The sequence below is a fragment of the Eucyclogobius newberryi genome, unplaced genomic scaffold, assembly GCF_026437365.1.
Source record: "Eucyclogobius newberryi isolate DKJ021-1_F unplaced genomic scaffold, fEucNew1.0.hap1 SCAF_17, whole genome shotgun sequence".
NCBI lineage: Eukaryota > Metazoa > Chordata > Actinopteri > Gobiiformes > Gobiidae > Eucyclogobius > Eucyclogobius newberryi.
The window spans coordinates 11,626,641-11,647,524 of record NW_027315801.1 but is presented as its reverse complement, the minus strand read 5'-3'; the positions used below and the strand labels follow the sequence as shown (position 1 = coordinate 11,647,524).

General features: G+C 41.5%; 1 protein-coding gene across 2 annotated transcripts in view; it reads right to left on the bottom strand.

Moving 5' to 3' along the window:
* The window catches only part of pacsin1a (protein kinase C and casein kinase substrate in neurons 1a), a 37,951-nt gene that overhangs the window by 3,412 nt on the left and 13,655 nt on the right, over positions 1-20,884 (bottom strand). The window contains exons 1-8 of one of the 2 annotated variants that reach the window (XM_072449144.1): positions 16,687-16,890; positions 13,254-13,383; positions 9,494-9,650; positions 8,684-8,919; positions 7,870-8,025; positions 7,562-7,737; positions 5,080-5,200; positions 4,890-4,996 (exon numbers count right to left, since the gene is read on the bottom strand). In XM_072449144.1, coding sequence (XP_072305245.1) covers positions 4,890-4,996; positions 5,080-5,200; positions 7,562-7,737; positions 7,870-8,025; positions 8,684-8,919; positions 9,494-9,650; positions 13,254-13,313 — 1,013 coding nt within the window. In that variant the 5' untranslated portion in view covers positions 13,314-13,383; positions 16,687-16,890. Of the gene's footprint in view, positions 1-4,889; positions 4,997-5,079; positions 5,201-7,561; positions 7,738-7,869; positions 8,026-8,683; positions 8,920-9,493; positions 9,651-13,253; positions 13,384-16,686; positions 16,891-20,884 lie in introns of those variants that run through there. The other variant, XM_072449145.1, reaches the window with a different exon arrangement.

Sequence of the window (20,884 nt, the reverse complement as noted above, 5' to 3'; positions counted from 1 at the left end):
CACTCGTATTCACACAGGATTACTCACGTTTAAGGAACAAACACTATCATTTAGATGTTAAAGAAAGTCCGTGGACCCAGATGCACGGAGCTGCAGCCATTGCTTCTCTCTATTGTGTGTGTACTATCGCGTCCCTCTAGTCATGTAACAAGGCATAGTGTCAATTAAATTAAGTCAATTAAACTGAAATAATAGAAAAATAAACAAGAATAAAGGGGTTCTACAGAGAGTCTTTTATATTGCCGCCCGCAGATTTGCTTTGCAAATTTGACCACTAGGTGTCTGCACTGTCCTGGGCAGCTGGATAAGATGAACCACCGGGCGAGTGTAGGTCCTTCACTTGAACTATAGCTGTCCTCACACAGCTGCTCCAGGAATCACAGTCTTTACTGTCCCGACCTGCCAGAGGGCTCAGGGGGTTTTCTCCTTTTGTCACCTCTGCCATGTTTGTAAGGTGGAGAGGTAGTGTTGAATAAAGAGCTTCCAGAAGTGAACTGCCAAAACTTGTGCTCTGACTCAGGATAAACCACCTGAGGAAGAGATGAGTCTGGTCACTGGTCACTGCTTCCATGTTAGGCAGGAGGTCAAGGTAGAAGTCTTGTGTAGTGAGGCATTTGTACAGAATGCCCCACCTCTTCTCGGTGCATCGGCCCACTTTAACAAGCATGGGCCCAAAACAGTCAACGCTTTAGAATAAAATTCAGTTCTGAAGAGCCTCAAATCAGAGGGAAGCAGATCGGCCATCTTTGGCACTTGAGGAGTGCCTCTCCACTTTCTACATTCCTCACAGTTATTGTGCCTCTTAACTGCTTCCCTGCCCCTTAAAATCCAGTATTTCTGGCGTAGCTCTGCAAACACGCGATTAGCTCCAGGGTGGTGCAGCTGATTGTTGTAGTGCTGAATCAGGATCTTGGAGACTGGGTGAGAGATGACAGGAGAATGGGATGCAGCACATCTGGCTGAGAGTCTACGGGCCAAAAATATTTGGAAAAAAAAATAAACTGTAGTCAAACCAGAAAACTGCTGTACTCCTCAGATCCTCTGTCTCTTTGACCGTACTCACTGGCTTCTCTGGCCACAGGTCAGATGAGTGGAGGAGAAAGGAGGGTCCTTGGCTCCATCTGTTTGCTCCAGCTTGTTGCGTCAGTGTTCTCCCTCTTGTGATGTCCACTGCCGGGTTTGAGGCAGAATTGATGTAGCGCCAGGTATTAGTGTCCGTCAGCTCCTGTATCTCTGCTACTGTTGTGCTGTTTACTCAGCCTTTCCTCAAAAAAGTCAACCTAAATGTCAAGTACTTTTTTATCTAGTTGTTTCTGTCAAATTGATCATTCTTATTGTTGATTTCATAAAGCAGGTCACATGTTGAGGAGCTGTAATATGTTAATAGAAAACAAAAACAGGAAAGAAAAATGTAGATTTTATTGTTTTGGTTGTGAAGTTAATAATCTCGAATAATCCTTTAATCGCGATGTTTTTTAAACAATAATCGTTAGACTAAAATTAGAAATCATGACATCCCTTCTGCGAAAGTGGCACAGCATGGGCTGCATGTTGTGTCGAATTGGAGCACCTGCCACTAGATGGTCAGGTCTATGTCCACTTTGTCTCGCCACAGGAAGGGTAGAAGGGGCTGTCCTCTTCCAGAAGGCCAACCTGGTGAAATTCCTTTCACATCGCTGCAGATGGCCACTGGATGCCCTCTGAACCTGAGCAGGACTCCCAAGAGGCTGGGCCTCTGCGTAGGGCCAGGAAGGAGGTTGTCATTCAGGCTCTGTCCATTGAATTTGAAGGGGCAGTTAAAGACTATTCGATGTTTCTGATTGAGCTGGACCATGTGGTGAGGAATAAACCATGAATAGTTGCTTTTTTCAACCTTGGCTGGGGGAATGGGTTTGACATATCCAGCTTCAATGAGTGTTTTAATGGCAATTTTCTGACCTACGTAACTGTGGCAGCACCACCTCTTTTGATGCATGAAGTGGTGGGAGATGCTGTTTCCACAGTAATGGAGGGGCATACCTGTTCACACTATCCACCATTACTCTTGTGGTCTTCTCCTCCAGTATGCAAACTGCCTCTGCAAGATATCCAATTGCCACAGTTTCTCCACATGTTTAAGGAGCTCAACTTCTGGAGGGGTGCAAATGGTGAAAAGGCACTGCTGTGGGAACAGTTGATGGCATAAGAGGCTTGCAGGGCCTTGAAGAGTCCATCCAAGTAGGGGGGCTGAGATGTACCAATTCCACTGGAGTCAAATGTGGATAATTTGACCCAATCAGCAGCAGCGGCTGGACATGCTTGATAGTAGGCAGTGGAATGTCACTAAGTTGTCGATATTCCTCCAGAGCTTGGATGGGATAAGTGTGGCAGGTGAGGTTCAGTTCTCTGGCAGTGAAAGCTTTGTTTATCTTGTAGCACTTGCCTGGCACTGAAATTGGAGTCACTGTGAAGGACACAGTAGCTCCATGTATAGTACAGACTTCCTGCCGGACGGTACGGATTGTGAGCTCTTCTGCCTATCTACAAAGACCCAACTGAAGAGCAGTCTCATTCAGAAGTATTGTGCGCTCTGACCCATTATCTAGTATGGCGTAGGTTTCAAGTACCTGGTTACCGCTCTGGAGGATGCCTCAACTGAGCTTGAGTAGAACGTGGCAGCTACTTGGCCGGACAGTGTACAGAGTCTCTGACACAGAACTAACTAGACAACTGCTGTAGTATTTTGACTGGCATTCACATCATGGTGCACGTCCAGCTGCTTCCTCTCACACTGTATACACTTGGTTTTGAGGTTTCACTTGGCAGCCTGGTGCTCACACCACATCTCCAGCGGTTGTTTGTCCTGATCCACTGTGTCTTCTGCTCCACTGAGAGTTTAAAGTTGCTGCACTGGTTCAGAAAGTGCTGCATTGCGTCACAGAAGGGACAGTACTTTTTAGGCTTGTCATAATTCACCTCCTTTTGTGGTGGTGCTGGAGCTGTTTTCTTTGCTGAATCAATGGATTCACTGCCAAGTAGAATGGTGGTAGATCTCTGGGGCTTGTAGTCATGACACTGGTCTCTCTGTGGCTGGGTTACTGCTGTGTTGATCTCCACTAACTTGGACTCTCACCTCTTATTCAAGCCAGTCAGCCAGGTCAAAAATGATTGGAGTGGGAGTATGAATAGGGTTTAAAAATCTGTGGAAGTTGGCACTTAGGTCATTTGGTAACTTAGTTAAAGGAATAATAGATGATTTTTCGCCGATTTGAGAACTCAAGCGACTGTTAGTCCCTTTTTGAAAAGTGCGCATGCGCAGACTCACCCCAATGCAGAAGCATGCAACAGCCTCGCTGCTACACGTGTGTTTGTTTATTAGCGCAACGAATTGCATCGCATCTCTCGCCCTTGCAGATTTCCGTCTCTTTTGAGCTCGAACACAGTCTTCCTCTGCCGTCCTTCAGCCTGTACTCTGAAGGATCTCGCTAAACACACACCGGCATATCAACCACGCATGCGCAGCCAGGGAAACGTGCTGCTATGCTGGGGACGAGCCTGTAGGTGTACTGTAGGTGCGTCCTATGATTGACATGTGAATGAACTACTCGGCTGTCCACGCCACGAGGAAATGAGACTCAGATTTGGCGCCAAAAAATCCTCCATAATTCCTTTAAGAGGCGAGAGACTTGTGAGCCGCACTTCAGTTCAGTCGAAACTTGGCTTCCCAGTTAATGCAGCATCCCAACCAGTGCCCGGACCTGAGAGTAAATGACTTAAATAATTGAATGTCCCGGTTTCTTATGTTGGGCCTGTCCATTCGATTGGAGATCCTCTTCAACGTGAGTTGCTGGGGTTGGCCCTGCTCTGTGTGGGCGTTCCTCAGCAGGTTCTCTCTCATGTGGTTTGAACATTTTGACTGCAGTGGTGGCTTACATAGATATCTCCGGTCATAAGTCACTTGGGCATATGACAGGAGACATCTATCTGGCTCGAAGGACCATAAATTGTATTGAGTATTGTAATAACAAGAAATTTAGGAGGTTTGGTTAGCAATCACTGCAGCACAGCAATATATTCAGGTGAGGTAAATGTCCACGTCCAACTTCCTTTAATGTCAGGGGTGTTAAATTAACTAACAGAACACTTAACACAAGTTACATTAAACGCAAGCATCTTATGGAGGTATGCAAATATGAAAAGGCACTGTTTAACCATGTTCTGAATAAATATACACTTCACAAGCTGTAACAAGGCTAACTTGTTACATTGTTACTACTCAGATGCACGGAGCTGCAGCCATTGCTTCTCTCTATTGTGAGTGTACTATCGCGTCCCTTTAGTCATGTAACAAGGCATAGCACGCAGACATTTAACAAACTGAAATAATACATTTAAAACAACAACAACAACAACAACAACAACAACAACAACATCAACGACTAAATGGTTTCTACAGAGTCTTTTGTACATTCACAGTGTCATCAATACAAATACAATCACACACACAGATGGTCTATACAGTGACAGTGCTTTGTATCAGTCTTCATCACTCCCTGACCTGTTCAAAGTAGAGTATGTTAGTAATCCGTTACCTTGGCATAAGCGTAGTGATTAACAGCCAATATGGGGGAATGCAAACTGTCAATCTTTCAATCTTCAGCTTATTCTACTAGACAACCTAATATCCCTTATCAAAGTTTCTGTCTGAAAATCAAGTCATCAGTTTTTATATTTCATTCACTTTTCTAACAGGGCTTATGTGCATAACTAGTCTATTCCTTTTCACAATAACATGCGTCAGAAATATTTAAAATCGATCTGGCTGTTTCTGTTTTGCTGCAATGTCATATACACCATCACCAGCCAAAGCAATTATCTACACATCGACTTGAAAAATAAAGTAGATTTACCTGCTGCGGTCACCAGGTGGCGCCACATGATCTGTGCTAGGAGTGGGTGGGGCTCCATCTGGTTTCTTTTTCTTTGGAGGAGCAGCAGCAGCATCTGGGTTGTATTCCTAATAATGATAATTCAAAATATTCAATCAGACCCTAAATGAATCTTGATCTTATTTGCAGTCGTAGTTATTTGGCGCAGTACCTCAAATACAGGCCAGTTCATATGCATTCCAGGTCCATGGTTGTTGCTGAACCACTTGAGGTCCTCTTGTGAGTTTGCAGCCAGGATGGTGCGTTCCAGTTCTCTGTATATTGTGGAATAGCTGTATGGGAAAAGGAGGAGTAATCAGTGACAATGAAGGCACCATACGGTTGACTCTGTGCCAGTTTGGCAAATGAGTGCTGCTCATTTTCAACAAGACCCATCTATAACTGGGCCAGAGCAAAACCAAAATGGTAGAGAGACATTTCACTCAGGTGGAAACAAATAAGTGCAAACCTGAAGAGTACTTAAAACATACCTAATATATGTATTTACTTGCTTTATCGCTTATTTACTTAATATATTAAAGGGGCACAGTGTAAATGTTAAGGTAGCAGGTCCGAAACCTTGTTTTCTTCATGGAGATGTTGCTGTTTTGCGTAAAATGTGTCACAAAATTACACAAAAACAAAAGATGCATACAAGCAGGTGGCGAACCCTCTACCAGAAAACTGACACCGTGCTCCTTTAACAAAGGAAGTTTATTTTTGCTTCCAGTTTCCTTGGCTTTGTTTCCTTTTTTGCCCAGTGTTTCTAGACGCAAATGCTTCTAATTTTGTGTATGCTGTTCACAAAACACTCGAACACCCCAGTTACTTGAACTCAACTCAAGTAACTGGGGTGGGAAATGTGAAATACCGACTTGTACAAGGACCCAACAACAGTATATGCTCCGGCATGATTCCAACCGACAAAAGGCATGATGACACTTTCACAGAGTCAAGACAAGGGTCATTATTCCACAATGTTCCAATGTGGTATTGTCAAAAACAAATGCTGATTTGAATTTGTGAGAGGATGTCCATATTTTTACCCACACACACACCACAAAGTTTACATAGTAACAATAGTCATTTCACTGTAGATTTTTACTTTCAAATCAATTGATGTTTTGTTCTTTGCAGTTCCAAATTGTCAGCTTTTGAAATAAAGGCCGACACTTTATGTATGTCATTCACATTTGAGTTTGCTCCACCTTTTAACATCTCTTTGGGATGAATTTATTTCATCCACTTCCTTCTGAGGAGACAAGCCTGTGGTACCACCAGGCCAAATTACAAATCAGATCTGTGGAGAGGTGACTCCGCTGGCAGCTCACAGTAATAATGCGTGTTTTTTTTTTATTTTTGAGATAGATAGAAGAATGAGTTCCATATTGTGGAACATTCGAGACAAAGCAACAGCATCTCCATGGAGACAAGCGGGTGATGAAACCCAAACAGAAAATTGATGCACCTTGGAAAAATGGGTCTGTAGTAGAAGTAAAATGCTGTGAGCAATGTTAAGTAGTAGTTAAGTTCAATGTCCATAGAATGTGACGTTGTTGCCGTTGGGGCTGTGTTTGTTCCATCTTGGAAGTAAAGCAACAGAAAACATGACAAGCTGCCACTGCGAACAAAATCCACTTTGACAGAAACCATGTTGCCTGAAACATCAATTAATTAGTGTTGGAAGTCTGAGCAGTGATGAGAAGGAAAAAAGTGTTTGGATGGGCTTTTTCTGCAGTGAACTGTTACACAAATCTAATTAATTATAGACAAATGAAGGATACATTGTTTTGAATAACAGCTGTTCAGTAAAGCTCCAGGACAAACGTTTAAGATCACTTCGCAATACAATCAGAACTGAACCCGGGATGCCATTAACGGCCATTGCCTGAGGACAAATCATCAGAGCACTTTTGGGTTTAAATACAAGCTGGTTTTAGTCAAAGGATCAGGCAATACTGTTACCACATTATAACGTAATTTTTCCTTCAGCGACAGTTTGAATTTAAATGATGCAATAATATTCTTACATTCAAAACACCAGCTCATGCTCTTGTCATTGTGTTTCCTGTTGTAAATATGTTATTGTCTGTGCTCTTTCAGTAGATAACCTTGAGGGGGGGCAAGAGCATCCACAATTAACAGAAGTAAATCAAACCTGTAAATGCTATTATTTATGTCACACAAGCACACTGCATTACAAGTAAGGCCAAAGATTATATTTCCACAATCACTGCCCTGTACAGGCTTCTCCAACTAACACAACAATAGTTAACTCTAAGCCAGGGGTGTCCTTTTTAACTATGATGACTCTCTATTAAATCTATTTTTTAACTGTATATTTTAAAAGAATTTGGTCCAATCACAAAACGAATGAACAATATCAAACACATTGACACATTTTTTGTTTAAAATTACCATGGCAACAATTCATTTTTGCAGTGAGGGTTCTGAGTCAGTGGCATAGTTATTTTGAGGGTCCTGACCTCATCCATACACAGAAAAACCTTTGTGAAAAACCCTTGTATGCCTGCCATTTTGAATGTAATTTTTTGTAATTCTGACATGATTGAAATAAGAAATTGAGAAGAAATGAATAATAATGAAACAACACCAGAGTGAATCTAGAGTTATCGTCTTTGAGCCGGGCTTACCTTTGGTTCTCAGTGAGGTTCAGATGGCGCTTGATGTCCAGCAGAGCCTCTTTCAGGAAGTTGAGTCTCCGGACTTCGTGCTGCTGACACTGGTCAAACACCTGCTCCATGCTCTCCATGTACTGAGGGGTGCACTTGTTCAGCTCCTCCAGAGACTTCTCGTACTTCTCCTTGGCCTAAAAACACACACACACATACAGGACATTATACTCTTCCTGTCAGAATTTGAGTCTTTATTTATGACCACACAATGCTGTTGGCTTTTGCGTTTGATTTCCAAAAAGCTCAAAACTAGACTTAAATCCTACCTTCTGCATATCCTGTTTGCATTTGTCGACTTTCTCGTGGAGTTTCTTCTGCTGGTCGGGTGTAACAGAGGCCTCCGTCTTCCCATTGGCCTCTCTGGCTGCAGCCAGCTTCTCCTCCTTACAAGCCATGTGGTAGGCTTTCTTTGCCGTCTCCATCTGTGGAACCAGTCACAGCCGCTCAGACAGCTCGAAATCACAACATCATCAATCATCAACACTATTTATGGGTCATGAGTAATAAGTACATTCAATTCAATATATACTCCAAATAACTAAACGTATCATACTTTTCATATGGCTGTAAATAATAAATAACCTTTCATTTGATTTCATGAAGCTGCTCACAGTATTAGAATGAAAGACAATTAGAATTTCACATGTGTTTTGCTTTTTTGTTGTTGTGAATATTCATGAATAGTGTATAATAATATATTGTGATGCTGCTTCTCACAATAACCGTAACATAAAATTTTATATTGTGACCTCCCTATATACTGCTGTGATCCTACATTTAGGCAGAAGTGTCCTGTAATAACACCACGATTCATGGAAAGAGTTCAATCGGCCAAATCAGGTTGTTTTACAAAAGCCTGTACAATTTGAAACATGAAAAACCAATACATTTTCAAACAAGTAAACCAATGTTGTTTGCCTTCTCTGACACATTCTCCGCTCCAGGCACTTCTTTAAATATATGCGTAAGTAAGTGCATTTGCATAAAACTAAAAACACAGTAAAGTGCTCTTCAAATGTGCTCTGTTCCACCAACTATAGACATACAAACAACTGATTTTACTTTATGAATATTCCTCACCTCCTTGAGCTTCTTGGCCCATGGTTTCTGGGCCTTCTTAAAGCCCTCGTCTGCCTCCTTGGCCTCCTTGAAGCCTCCGATGATCTGTTTGTGGTAGGCTTCTTTCTGCCAGTTCTTCACTTTCTCCACGTCGTCGTTCACCAGGTTGTTCTTCACGTCTTGGTGCAGCTCGCTCACCTTCTCCGCTTCAGTCATCACCCCCAGCCAGGCCCGCTCCACTGAGCCATACTGTGGCCCTGTGCGACGGAAACAACCAGCAGTCAATGACCTGTCTACAGCTACGTTTTGGGGAAATAGCGAGTATAGGTTTCGTTCACAACATTGAAGAACTTTATATATTTCAAATGAAGGGAAAGGGCCTGTATTTGTGGGTTTCTTTCTGTTTTCTGCAATATTTTGAGGCCTTTTTTTCATTCAAAATATATAATACTGTTTTGAACTGTTAATCGCAATGGCCAAGTCCTAATATTTCATCATTCTGAAACCCATGCATATCTCAATGGCCAATTCATCTTACAAATATTGAACGATATGAGGCTTTGTTAAAGAATCAGTCCTTTAACTCTTGTGACAAACTTCTTTCAGTTGAGAACAATAAATCCTGTGTGATTTAATAATACCACTTCTTGTTTTGACAGTGAAAAAAAAAAAAAAGCATTTCCCCATTCATGTCCTGACTGAGAATAACCCCGGCCATTGAATTCTACGCCCCATTTAAAATATGGACAGCTTAGAATCCTATTGTGGTGTCTCCCTCAAAAGGCTGTTAAATGTAGTGGTAATGTGAAGTAAAGAATACATCTAGCTGACCTTTCTCGATGAGCTGCCTCCACCTCTTGCCCCAGGTGGTCAGCTGGTCTCCGTAGGACTTCTCGATCTTGGAGCGCTCCTGCAGGCAGCTCATGAGGTCGTTGCACAGTCGATGTCCGTCATCGAGCCTTTTGACGGCACGTTTGTAGTTCCCCACCTGAGCAACGAAAAGTCAGGGGGAAAATGTATTTATTATCTTGAAAAGAATATTCAGACGATATTTTCACAATGATCAGGAATGTGCTAAAATGTGCTTAGAAATGTATCGGTTGAGGTTCAAGGTTCAACAGACCACAATAGAAATCACATAAGGGAAAAAATATCACCCTGTTTGAGAGATTAAACTTGATATTTGTCTCTTTTTGTTTTAATTATAGACAATATACTCCAATATATTCCAATTCGGCATATTTCCAAAACAGTAATTGTGATATTAGCAATTAGTCGCTGTATCTCCCGCTTCTCTTACTTTGCTTTGTACCTTAAATTCTTAGCCTTTTCTAATAACGTTTTATTGATGTGTAAAAAGCATTGAACACACATTATTGATCAAATAATAACGAGAATCAACAATCACTTGCCAAAATGATCACACATTTGAGCGAATAATATCAGTGAGCCTTTCCAGTGACAACACACGCGCTGATGATGTCATTGGAACAAAAGACAAATCAGAATGGTCATAAATAAAAACATTAAAAAGGATTTGACAACAGTTAAAGCCTTTAGTTTTTATTGCAGAACTGATGCTTCCTTTTATGTTTCCACCTTAAGCGAGGCGCCCTTAAAACAATAATTGCGTGGCTCCGCCTCTGTGCAGCCTGCAGGGGGCGTTTGCTCATGGTGCATGATAAAGGGAGGAGGGAGAGGGGGCTGGGCTCCTGCCTGTGCATGTGGAGTTATGCAATGACATGAGCAAGTGTATGTGTGAGTATTTGGAGTGTGTGTGTGCGCTTTAATCCTCTTGAGTGGTGTAATGCAGACAGATTCTCAGAGATCCACACGAGGAAAAAAACTGAAATAAACACTGGCTTCATGTCCAGCACCAGCCCAGACACACCCAGGCCGTCTGTCTGGTCCACGAATGCGCCACTAGTCAAACAGGTGTATTTATATGCAACAACACCAAGGCGCAGGTGGACTGACAATGCAGCCGTGTTCCCCACTACTACAATCTATTCAACAATGTGTTTGTGTGAGTGTGGCGGCGTGTGGAGGAGCTGTGGGCAGGTGCTGATGGTCAAAGGGCCTCACAACGCTCCATGACTGACCCTCTTTGTGAGAACAGCAAACAGCCATGGCACAAAGACCACTGTGTACTGAGGGAACTCATTTACACTCATTTGGTCAAAGTGCACGCAGAAACGCCCCGACGAGAGTGATGTTATGTTTATGATCTACACGAGGGTCAAGGAATTATATAGAATTATAGAATTACACACAATTATGAAACTGTAGGGAATTATGAATAAGTAAAGCAATCTGGACGAAAGTTATAAGTTGGGTTGACGTTCATTGCAAGTGGAAAGATATTAATTTGCAATGTGGACTTTTCTAGGGCAGAGTTTGTGGAAAAAAGGTGTTTATGCTAAATTAGGATTCAGTTCAATTTGACAAAAGACTGAAAAATGATGTATAAACTTAACTAACACAAGACTCACATGGATTGCAAAACATGTGGAACTGCAGAATTATCCCATTTATTTTTGTAAAAGCAAAATAATACATCTGGTTGTAGAGGACATTCCACTGACAAAAACAAAAAGCTTTTATGATTCCATAATTGCCACATTTCATATTGCGATTTTAGTAAGTGTAATAAGTAGTGAACTAAGTAAAGTGTGTGTGTAAACGAGTGGCAAATAGTTATTTATCTAATTCTAGGACAATGGACATCATAATCATACATAAACAAAGCATGTGTCAAGATTACACATTTCTGAGGATTGTTACAGGTCAGGTCTGTGGAGAGGCGACCCTTCTAACAGGAAGAATGCATTTTTTAAGAGCGATATTTTTGAGCAACAATAATATTGTGTGATAGAAGAGGAAAATTTTTTTAAATGGTCCCTCATCTGTCTGAAGAGTGGGCCCAGCTCGCCTCCGACGGTCCCTCATCTGCCTGAAGAGTGGGTCCAGTTCGCCTCAGTCGGTCCCTCATCTGCCTGAAGAGTGGGTCCAGCTCCAGTCTCCTCGTGTCCGTCTGTCCGTCTGTGAGAATCGGATCTCTCCTTCACTGGAACTCCTCCAGGTTTCTACGCTTTTTTCCCAAAGAGGTTTTTTTTGTAGTTTTTCCTGGCCGAGAAGGAGAGTCTAAGGACAGAGGACCTGGGACATCGTCCCTCGCCACCACAGACATTGTCTGACTCCATCGCCACCACAGACATTGTTGATTCATTTCTCCCTGTGGCCCTCAGAGGCAACTGTTGTTGTGATTTTGGGCCTTACAAAAATAAATTGATTTGATTTGATTTGATTAAAACCAGACTGTGGAACATTCCAGGCAATGCAATAATCTGGACAAAAGCTGACAGATCTCCACCAGAAAAGCTGCTCCTTAAAGGATTATTGAAAATCTGCCATCGATCATTGAAATGAAGTGTGTGGACAGGGCTCTGGACTTCTGTTTAAACTGCTGCTCCTGTGAGCCAACGCTGGATAAAGTGGAAGAAAACGGATGAATGGACCAAAGAAATGACCCGAGTATTAAAGTCACTATCTCCCATACTCTGTCCACTCTGACCTCGAGTCCACAGCTTTGACTTTTATGTTAAGAAGATGAGATATGACCCTTAGCACATGATTCACTCAGCTACAATCATTCTAACCAAACAAGACTTGAGAATGTTCTTTTGACGTCCTTCTACGTTCAAAAGACTGTTACTGGATTACCACTCTTTTTCACATTTGCCTGTGTGAGAATTCAAACTGAAATTCAAGTATTGATTTGGGGAATATCTGATTAGGTTTATATGAAAAATAGACTCTATTCACCTAAATATGTTGTGTTCACTTCAAGAGCTTTAGGAGGTCATATTTTAGATGGAGGCCAATATATTTCAATGGGAGGCTGATGGTTTTAGAAAGAAATGACCATTACTGAAAATACTCAACTATAATATTCAACCAGATTATTATTTGTTTGAGATTCAACTGACAACAATCACACATTTGGGAGTGAATAATGCCACCGCATTTGGAGGTAATTCAACTTAGCTTTTTCTGACATTGAAGAAATTTGTGACAGCTTTTGTTCCATATGGCTATAGGATTACAGAGGTATTAACATAAACCAAGACAAAACATCTCCATTTTGAACTCCTAATGACATGCTCAGTCCATCAAATAATTGATTAAATGGGGAATGGCACTGGTAAAACCTCTACATTTTTGGGGGATCTTGTTAAACTGCATTTTAAACTATTCAGTCACTCCCTAAATTCCAGCAACTCACTCCATACTTTCTTTCATTTCTTTCTTTATCTTTATAATAACTGGTCGACTACTATAACATTTGATCGACTAAAATTCCATTGATTAAACCAAAGTAAACTAAAGTAAACTGAAGTACTACAACCCTTTTAAAGATTAAATTCTATAATAGAGTGCATATCATAATTTTACATCAGTCTGCCAGGAAAAGTAGACAAATAAAAGTGTAAAATAGCAGGAAGTGGAGTTGAATTCTAAAACAGAATCCGAACTTGCTCCGGTGGTCTGGTGAAATGGTTAGTTCTACATGAGTTTGTAGTATCAGTACCTCCCAAAAGCTGTCCATGGCGTCGTCAAAACCCGCACATTCATCGTAGGAGCCCGACATTTTCTTGGATGAGGCAAAGTACTCTGATGTCTAAATCTGTCCTCTGCAGAAGAAATGGGATCCTCCGGCACTGCAAGACAAAAGTGGGGCATTTAGTCACACAAAGCATAAAAAGGCACCAAAAACATTACAAGAGCATTAGGTGTCACGATTCTCTTCATGGAACCTGTTCGTGGCTGCACAATAACAGCAGCGTCAAAGTGTTTGGAGAGAGGTGGAAAGTAACAAAGTACAAAAGTAAAAGTACTGTATCTGTAGTTTACTTATGTACATTTTACAAGTGCACACTTTTTACTTTTACTTCACGTTTTGAGAGCAGGTATGAGAAGTTTCTCCTCCACTACATTTCGACTGAACTAAAACGAACTGAAAATTTTTCGCATCTTCACAGGGAAAATACATAAATAAATAAATCATACTTGCAAAAATAAGATTAAATTGCTTCAAAATCAACACAATCCTTTTTATCCCTTCCAAAATCACTACATTTAACACTTCAACAGTTCTCAAAATCAGTGTGAAATACTTTTTTTACTCAAAGTATATTTTTCACTGTGAGCTTCTTTACTTTTACTTAAGTAGAATGTTGTATGTGATATTTGTAGTTTTCCTTTGGCATTTTTTGCTCAGCAGTAGTACTTTTAGCAGTACTTTTACTTAATTACCATTGCAGTGCTCATTACTTATCTATGGGCTCACACTAGTCCCGGTTTGGTCTTGGTTTTAGTCCTCACGGACACTCATCTGGTTTAGTCTAGTCCAGGTTTAGTTCCAGTTTGAGTTTTCCATTGAAACAGGGTGAATCAGTTGTTAATAGAAACTTGATATTTCTGTTATAATGTTTACAATCACTAATGTTACGGTGGTTTCATTTTTTAGCGTTAGCTGCAAGGCAATGTCAAAATATATGTATGCTATATGAGAAAAAGTGTGCCTGGAGCGTGGTGCGGGGGACTCTTTTCTTGGTGTGTCCTAGAAAAGCCGCCGCAGAGACAGCCGCCTCACAACGCTGACCCCGAACCCATTCTCACTAAAAACACCCGTGTTCTGACACATCGCAGCCGAGAGATCCGGGAACAAAAGCCGCACAAATTCATTCAGTCAGTTCAGCAGGCCAGAAAAACCCGTACGGAGGACCTCATCTGACGACACTGCAAGCGGGAAAAATGAACTGTTCACTTTAAAAACACATATTACAGTGTCCAAAGCAAATATTATAGGTTTTAATTGGAATTTTGAGGGTTTGGCAATTGTCAGCTGCTTGTCTCCATGGAGATGTTATTGCTATTCCTTAAATGTTCCACAGTATGGCATTAAACTTAACTAGTATTACAATGTATTCAATAACATATATTTCTATTGCGGAAACATACTTGATCCTGTGATGCCGGCTAAGTTTAATGCCATACTATGGAACATTCCAGACAATCTCTATGGAGACAAGAAGGTGGCAAAGGTTACACAATGCACCTTTAAACCATCTAAAATGTATATGTTAGATTAATATAAACGTTATAGGAATAAGGCGGCTTAAAATATGTTCTATTATTATTATTACTTTGTTATTTATTTTGGATATTTGCTGTGTGTAGATTTTTCTTTTTTTTTTTTCTTTAGATTTTGTTAATAGAAACATATTACATGTAGATCAGGACATCTTTCTAGTTTCACGCTTAACATTATAACATATAATTTTGCTTCATTGACAGCAATTCTAACTTAAAATGAATCGATTTTAAACCAAACAATCTAGACTTACTAACAAATTCACCCTAAACTAACAAAAAAACACATGATTGAACTCTTGAAGATTTTGTAACTACAGTAAACAACACATTTTTGCTGCAAGACGAATAACATATGAAAACTGTGCGTTGCCAGTGCAGGATTCCCCCAGCATTTAACGTGATTTACGGCAGTCTGACAGCAGCTCGATTTTTCTCCACCAATAGACACTATATTGGTATTGAGCCTTGTTTGAAGAATCATCCATTTTGATCACCTCACTTTTGTCTCGACAGGAAACGAATCCATCTGAATGATTCACAATTGATCACCAGTCGGTAGTTTTAATATGCAGACCTCAAAAAAAGTTTGGACACCCACGCTTTAGACCTTAAAATAGTTTTAAAAAAACATCCAGGTGCGTGGTGAACACAGTGTTCCTTCTTAAAGGCTGGAAATTATGTAGCAAATCAACACAAAAAAAATAAAATTGGCTGGTGTTGTGACGGCTGTAATCCTCTACAGCAAAAACACATTCTCATGTTCAATATGGATAGTCACAGACACATAAAGACATGGTATGATGCAGAAACAGGCAGCGCTTTTAAGCGGTGTCTCCTAATCTGAGCTAGAAAGAAGAAAAACAATCTGCCCTTTTTGTCCATATCAGCGAACCACCAATTAGCGTGTGGCTTTGGGACTGTAACACCTAGTGACATTAAAGCCGCTAAGCCTCGGGCAAAAGGCCAGAGAGCCAGAGAGCCAGAGAGACAGAGAGCTAGAGAGCTAGAGAGCCAGAGAGCCAGAGAGACAGAGAGCTAGAGAGCTAGAGAGCTAGAGAGCCAGAGAGACAGAGAGCCAGAGAGCCAGAGAGCCAGAGAGCCAGAGAGACAGAGAGACAGAGAGCCAGAGAGACAGAGAGCCAGAGAGACAGAGAGCCAGAGAGACAGAGAGCTAGAGAGCTAGAGAGCTAGAGAGCTAGAGAGCCAGAGAGCCAGAGAGCCAGAGAGCCAGAGAGCCAGAGAGCCAGAGAGCCAGAGAGCCAGAGAGCCAGAGAGCCAGAGAGCCAGAGAATCTGAGAGCTAGAGAGACAGAGAGCCAGAGCTAGAGAGACAGAGAGCCAGAGAGCCAGAGAGACAGAGAGCCAGAGAGCCAGAGAGACAGAGAGCCAGAGAGCCAGAGAACCTGAGAGCTAGAGAGACAGAGAGCCAGAGAGACAGAGCTAGAGAGACAGAGAGAAAGAGAGAGACAGAGGGATAGAGAGCCAGAGAGCCAGAGAGTCAGAGAGACAGAGAGAAAGAGAGCCAGAGAGGCAGAGATGCAAAACAGAGCAATGTATGTAATGTATAACTATCTCACATTATGTTGCAGTTTTCTGCCCTGAAGAGCAGCACATCTGTGTAGACTGTTTCTATGATGATGTTGCGAGTAGTTGAAAACATAACATGACTTGTATCACCAACTGCATTCATTGGAAAGATTCAAGTTTATTAAGCTTATTTTCTGTGAACGATGGTTAATTGATGATGTTTCATTGTTGAAAATGTTGTTGTAAATTAACTGAATTGAACTGAAATTGAAGCATGCATAAATGAATAATACCATGCTCTTTAGAACTTTAAATATTGGAACAAAGATGCCCACATACCTTCTCCATCTTGGCAAAATAGGAAAACCAAGATGAAATTTGAAATAACTCCAGTAATAGATTCCTGGTGTTGTAATGAATGGTACAATCCAACGGCCTCTTATCTTAGATATCCAAAGAAAGTTGATCAAGGTGAATTTTGCAGCTTGGACCTGTCCTTCCAAAGCGATAAGTCTGATCACAGCAGCATGCCTCAAAGGCTGGGGATAATCCTGCAGTGTGCCACTTGAATAGCTGCGGGGGGAGGGGCCAGCGAGGACGAGCACAGGACGCCATTGTGTCATTCTATAGTGACCACATACTCATAATGAAGCTAATTTGCATGCATTAGTAGAATAGGCTTCTCCATTATCAGTGAGGTGGGAAACTAGCTTTTTAGTGTGTGCAAGAATATTTTTAGTTTCTCGTTTCTAATCTGCGCTCAAATGTTCTAAACTGTTAAAAAGTTTTATCTGCAAAGGATAATAAGTTTAGACATACATCATTTTGAAATGTTGGACCCTTCTGGATGTTCTGTTTGCAAGAAGAATTGCAGGCCATGACAGTAAAGGACATGTGCATTATGTTTGCAAAAAATAATTCAATATCAATCAAATATCAATGCATGATGAAAAAACTGCATGAATATTCCAAAATGTGTAGATTTTTCAGCATGAGTCAGCATGTGAATTATACTTGTGAATACAGTAACTATCGGTTTCTACGCACTAAAAACCCATTAGTACATCAGTGTTCTATTTCAGAAAAGACTTTTCTATAATATGACAGATTGTAAAAAATGACTTATGGCATCATGGACAGAGCATTTACCCCTAAACTTAACAAACTCAACAGTCAGCTCGAGTCTCGTAGCCTCATATTCAGTAAAAGTGAGCAGATGAAGCAGATATAAGTGAAAGCGCCTGTTTGCACACATGACAATGGCTCTGCAGCACGACCTGAGCAAAGTGTTGCAGCTTTGTCCAGTCCTGAATGGAGAGCACCACACACACATAAGCCTGTTAGAGTAAGAAGATTTTCAGAGATGAACTAACTTTACTCCAGCGTCTTTTCATCCCCACCGCCCTGGACTGAGCAGCGCTTATGAAAACATGGCCTACAATCGGACTCGCACCAAAACAAGAAGAGAAGAATAAACATAACCAATGACCTCGTGTAATATTTCATGTTTATGTGCGGTTTGTGATGGATCAGACTTGGATGCTGTTTGATAAGCTCAGCAGGTCGAGGTCTGTCACTGACGTCACAAACCAGACATGGAGATGTAGAGATATAGAGGAAAAACATATCTGCGTGCACCAGTTATGACTTATATAATGCCTGTCCAAAAAAAATATATATAGTGAAAGCTCTAATCTTTCACTGTGGCATAGTTTTTTTCCAGCAGGAGGCTTGTACTTCTGCGTTTGCTTAGTTGAATCCAATGGAGACTTTTTTTCAGACAGGCAGTGTATGAATTAATAGTTTTGACTAGTCTACATATTTACTTGCCTGACCCGCCAGACCCGCCCACATTCTGTTTGAATGCGTAAGGGTCTGGAATTGGAGTCAGAGCCAATGAAATCGTCGGTAATCCATTTACCAACCAATCCCAGTTCGAGGTTTTAACGCGTCACACTGAGAGACGGAAGTAGCGCTTTCCACCCCCGTTCCAAAACATTCAAGATGGCCGACCCGGCACGTGACCCGGCTCGTGACCCGGCTCGTGACCCGGCTCGTGACCCGGCTCGTGACCGAGTGTTTACTTCTGCTCTCGCTTTGGTTTGAACAATTAGGAAAGTAGCCGTGATGAACGTGCGTTAGATGCGGTTATACGAAGGGCGTCATCGTGATTCAGAAGACATTTTCTGCGTTCGGGGACGGATGACGCGGGACACGCCTTGTTGACATGGGCTACGTAATATCCGGTTAAGCGTGTGGCGTTTTTGGCGTCACTTCTGGGTTAATGTGTCTCTGCTCTAAACTCCGCCCTAGAAATTGAACCGCAGCGGTCGAGCCCCAGACCCACACACAGTTTTGATAAGTGGTTTGCCAAAACGTGTTGGGAATGGCTGGTCATGCAACATATTCACTATATTAAGACATTTATTAAGATACAATACGGATTAATAAAGGTATGACTCATATTATTGATAATCCTGATCAACATAAGAAAAAATAAAGGGGTGCATGGGTGGCATTATCGAAAAGGTCAAACCATCATTTTCTTTTGACTGTAGATACAGTCTGAAACCGAGGAAACGCCCTCTATCCTCCTTTGTGGAGCAAGCAATCTGTTCATTTTAATGTCGAAGAGCTGCTCTGTCACCCACTGTTCAATAACAACAACAACAACAACAACAACAAGAGCAAAGTTTAGCCAAAAAAAAAGTCCAACGTGTTCAAATTGGTAAAAATATGCGCGCTCACAAAAGCCGCGGGCGACATTACACCACATTACTAGCGTAGAGTAGAACAATCCGTTTACTTTACTGAGGTACGTCTTAAAACAGGGAATACATTTTGTTTCCCATGAATCAGCAGACAGTTTTCACTCACACAAGACCACGCCCCCACAACTATTGTCTCTTCAGCATACATTGTTTTATCTACTTCCTCTAAAATATCACACTGCACTCCGATTGGTTCGAGCCACCTCACTCCAAATACATCAAAGGCTGATGTCATGGATGTCACAGTCCCTCCATATTGTGTGATCACAGAGAGGCCATATTGTGATCCACTTGGAGGTGTGGTGCAGTGTGGGACTGTAGCAGGATGTTGCCAGGAGACAAGGAGCGAGTTACTAAGCCCCGCACCATGTGGCCAGAGCTTTAGAGACAACAGGAAACATGACGGTGCGTGCGGAGTGTCTAACAAGGGACTGATGAGAAGCCCTGGAGGACACAAGATGAGCGAGGAGATATGTAAGTGATGAGGCACGAGAAGAGGCTGTTCACCGTGTGTTCTGGGTTTAAAAGAAACATAATTTGAGAAGTGTGATTGAAAGTTTTCAAAGTCACATATGATCGTATTTACCATATTTAGTTAGCTTCAACATTGTCAGTTGTTATATGGCCAAAAGACATCAGCATATCTTTTCTGATTCATCATCGTCACTAATATATGCATCAACAACAGGAAGCCCGAGAGCCACATAAATATAGTAACACAAGAAGGACACGCAGACAAGAAAAATAAATAGTAATTTAAAGCTCCACAGACAATACAAGATGCAAAAGGCAATGCAAACACTTCTGGTTGAATATCTGCTTGTCTCCTTAGAGAGAAGTGATCGTTTTGCCTGGAATGTTCCACCGTATGTCAATAAAAGAGACAAAATGCATGTGTTTCAAGGTGTTTTTTTGAGGAATAAAAACACCTGCAAGATCAATAAGAGCTAAGCTTTACTGTGGAACATTCAAGGCAAAGTGATGACATATTTACTGAGATACCAGCTGCAGAGTATTCGTGAAAAAGAGGGTCGTTCTCATTGGGTTTTCCTTGTATACAGCAATGATATTAAAAAAAGAATCATCACCAGGAAAAGTGACAGTGAAATGGCACTATTTTAAAACAACTGAACCAACTGCAATCTCCAAATACATCCACACGGGCATAAATGAAGCTGCGTTCAGTGACATTGAGGGCTGTGGCGCGCTTGTGTTTATTCCTGCTTGTTTACAGCTCGCAGGGCACAGAACACAGAGTTTAATGTGCGCTGACGTGAAGGCCCAGACCGGGAGTTTGGAGCCGCCGCTCGAGAACACAAAATCCCCATCTCGTTCTGCCTTTATCGTAATTGCTAATGTTACACCAACCAGCCATGGAAAAGTGCTTAAGCGACAGAAGGACCAAGATGATTGTATTATGCACAACTGACTGAGCTTTTGATGAGCTTTTTCACCCAGTTATAACGTCGTTTTCTCGTCAACTTCGTGGTATTTCTGTGTCAATCGCACGTTCATCCATTTTAGCAAGGTCGTCTCCCTGATGTGAGGTGTTTCTCAAAATACTCATATGTCATGTACGTGCTAGAATATAGTCCAGGTTATAATTAAGATATGGGGGGGAATTTTAGGCAATTTTTTAGATTTGAATCATTGGTTTACTTGGTCTGGACAGTGCGTGATCTCTTCTATTTTGGGAAACACACTAAAATACTAGGTTTCAACTGTCTACGCATTCAACAAAGCATACTATCTGTTCAGTGTTTACA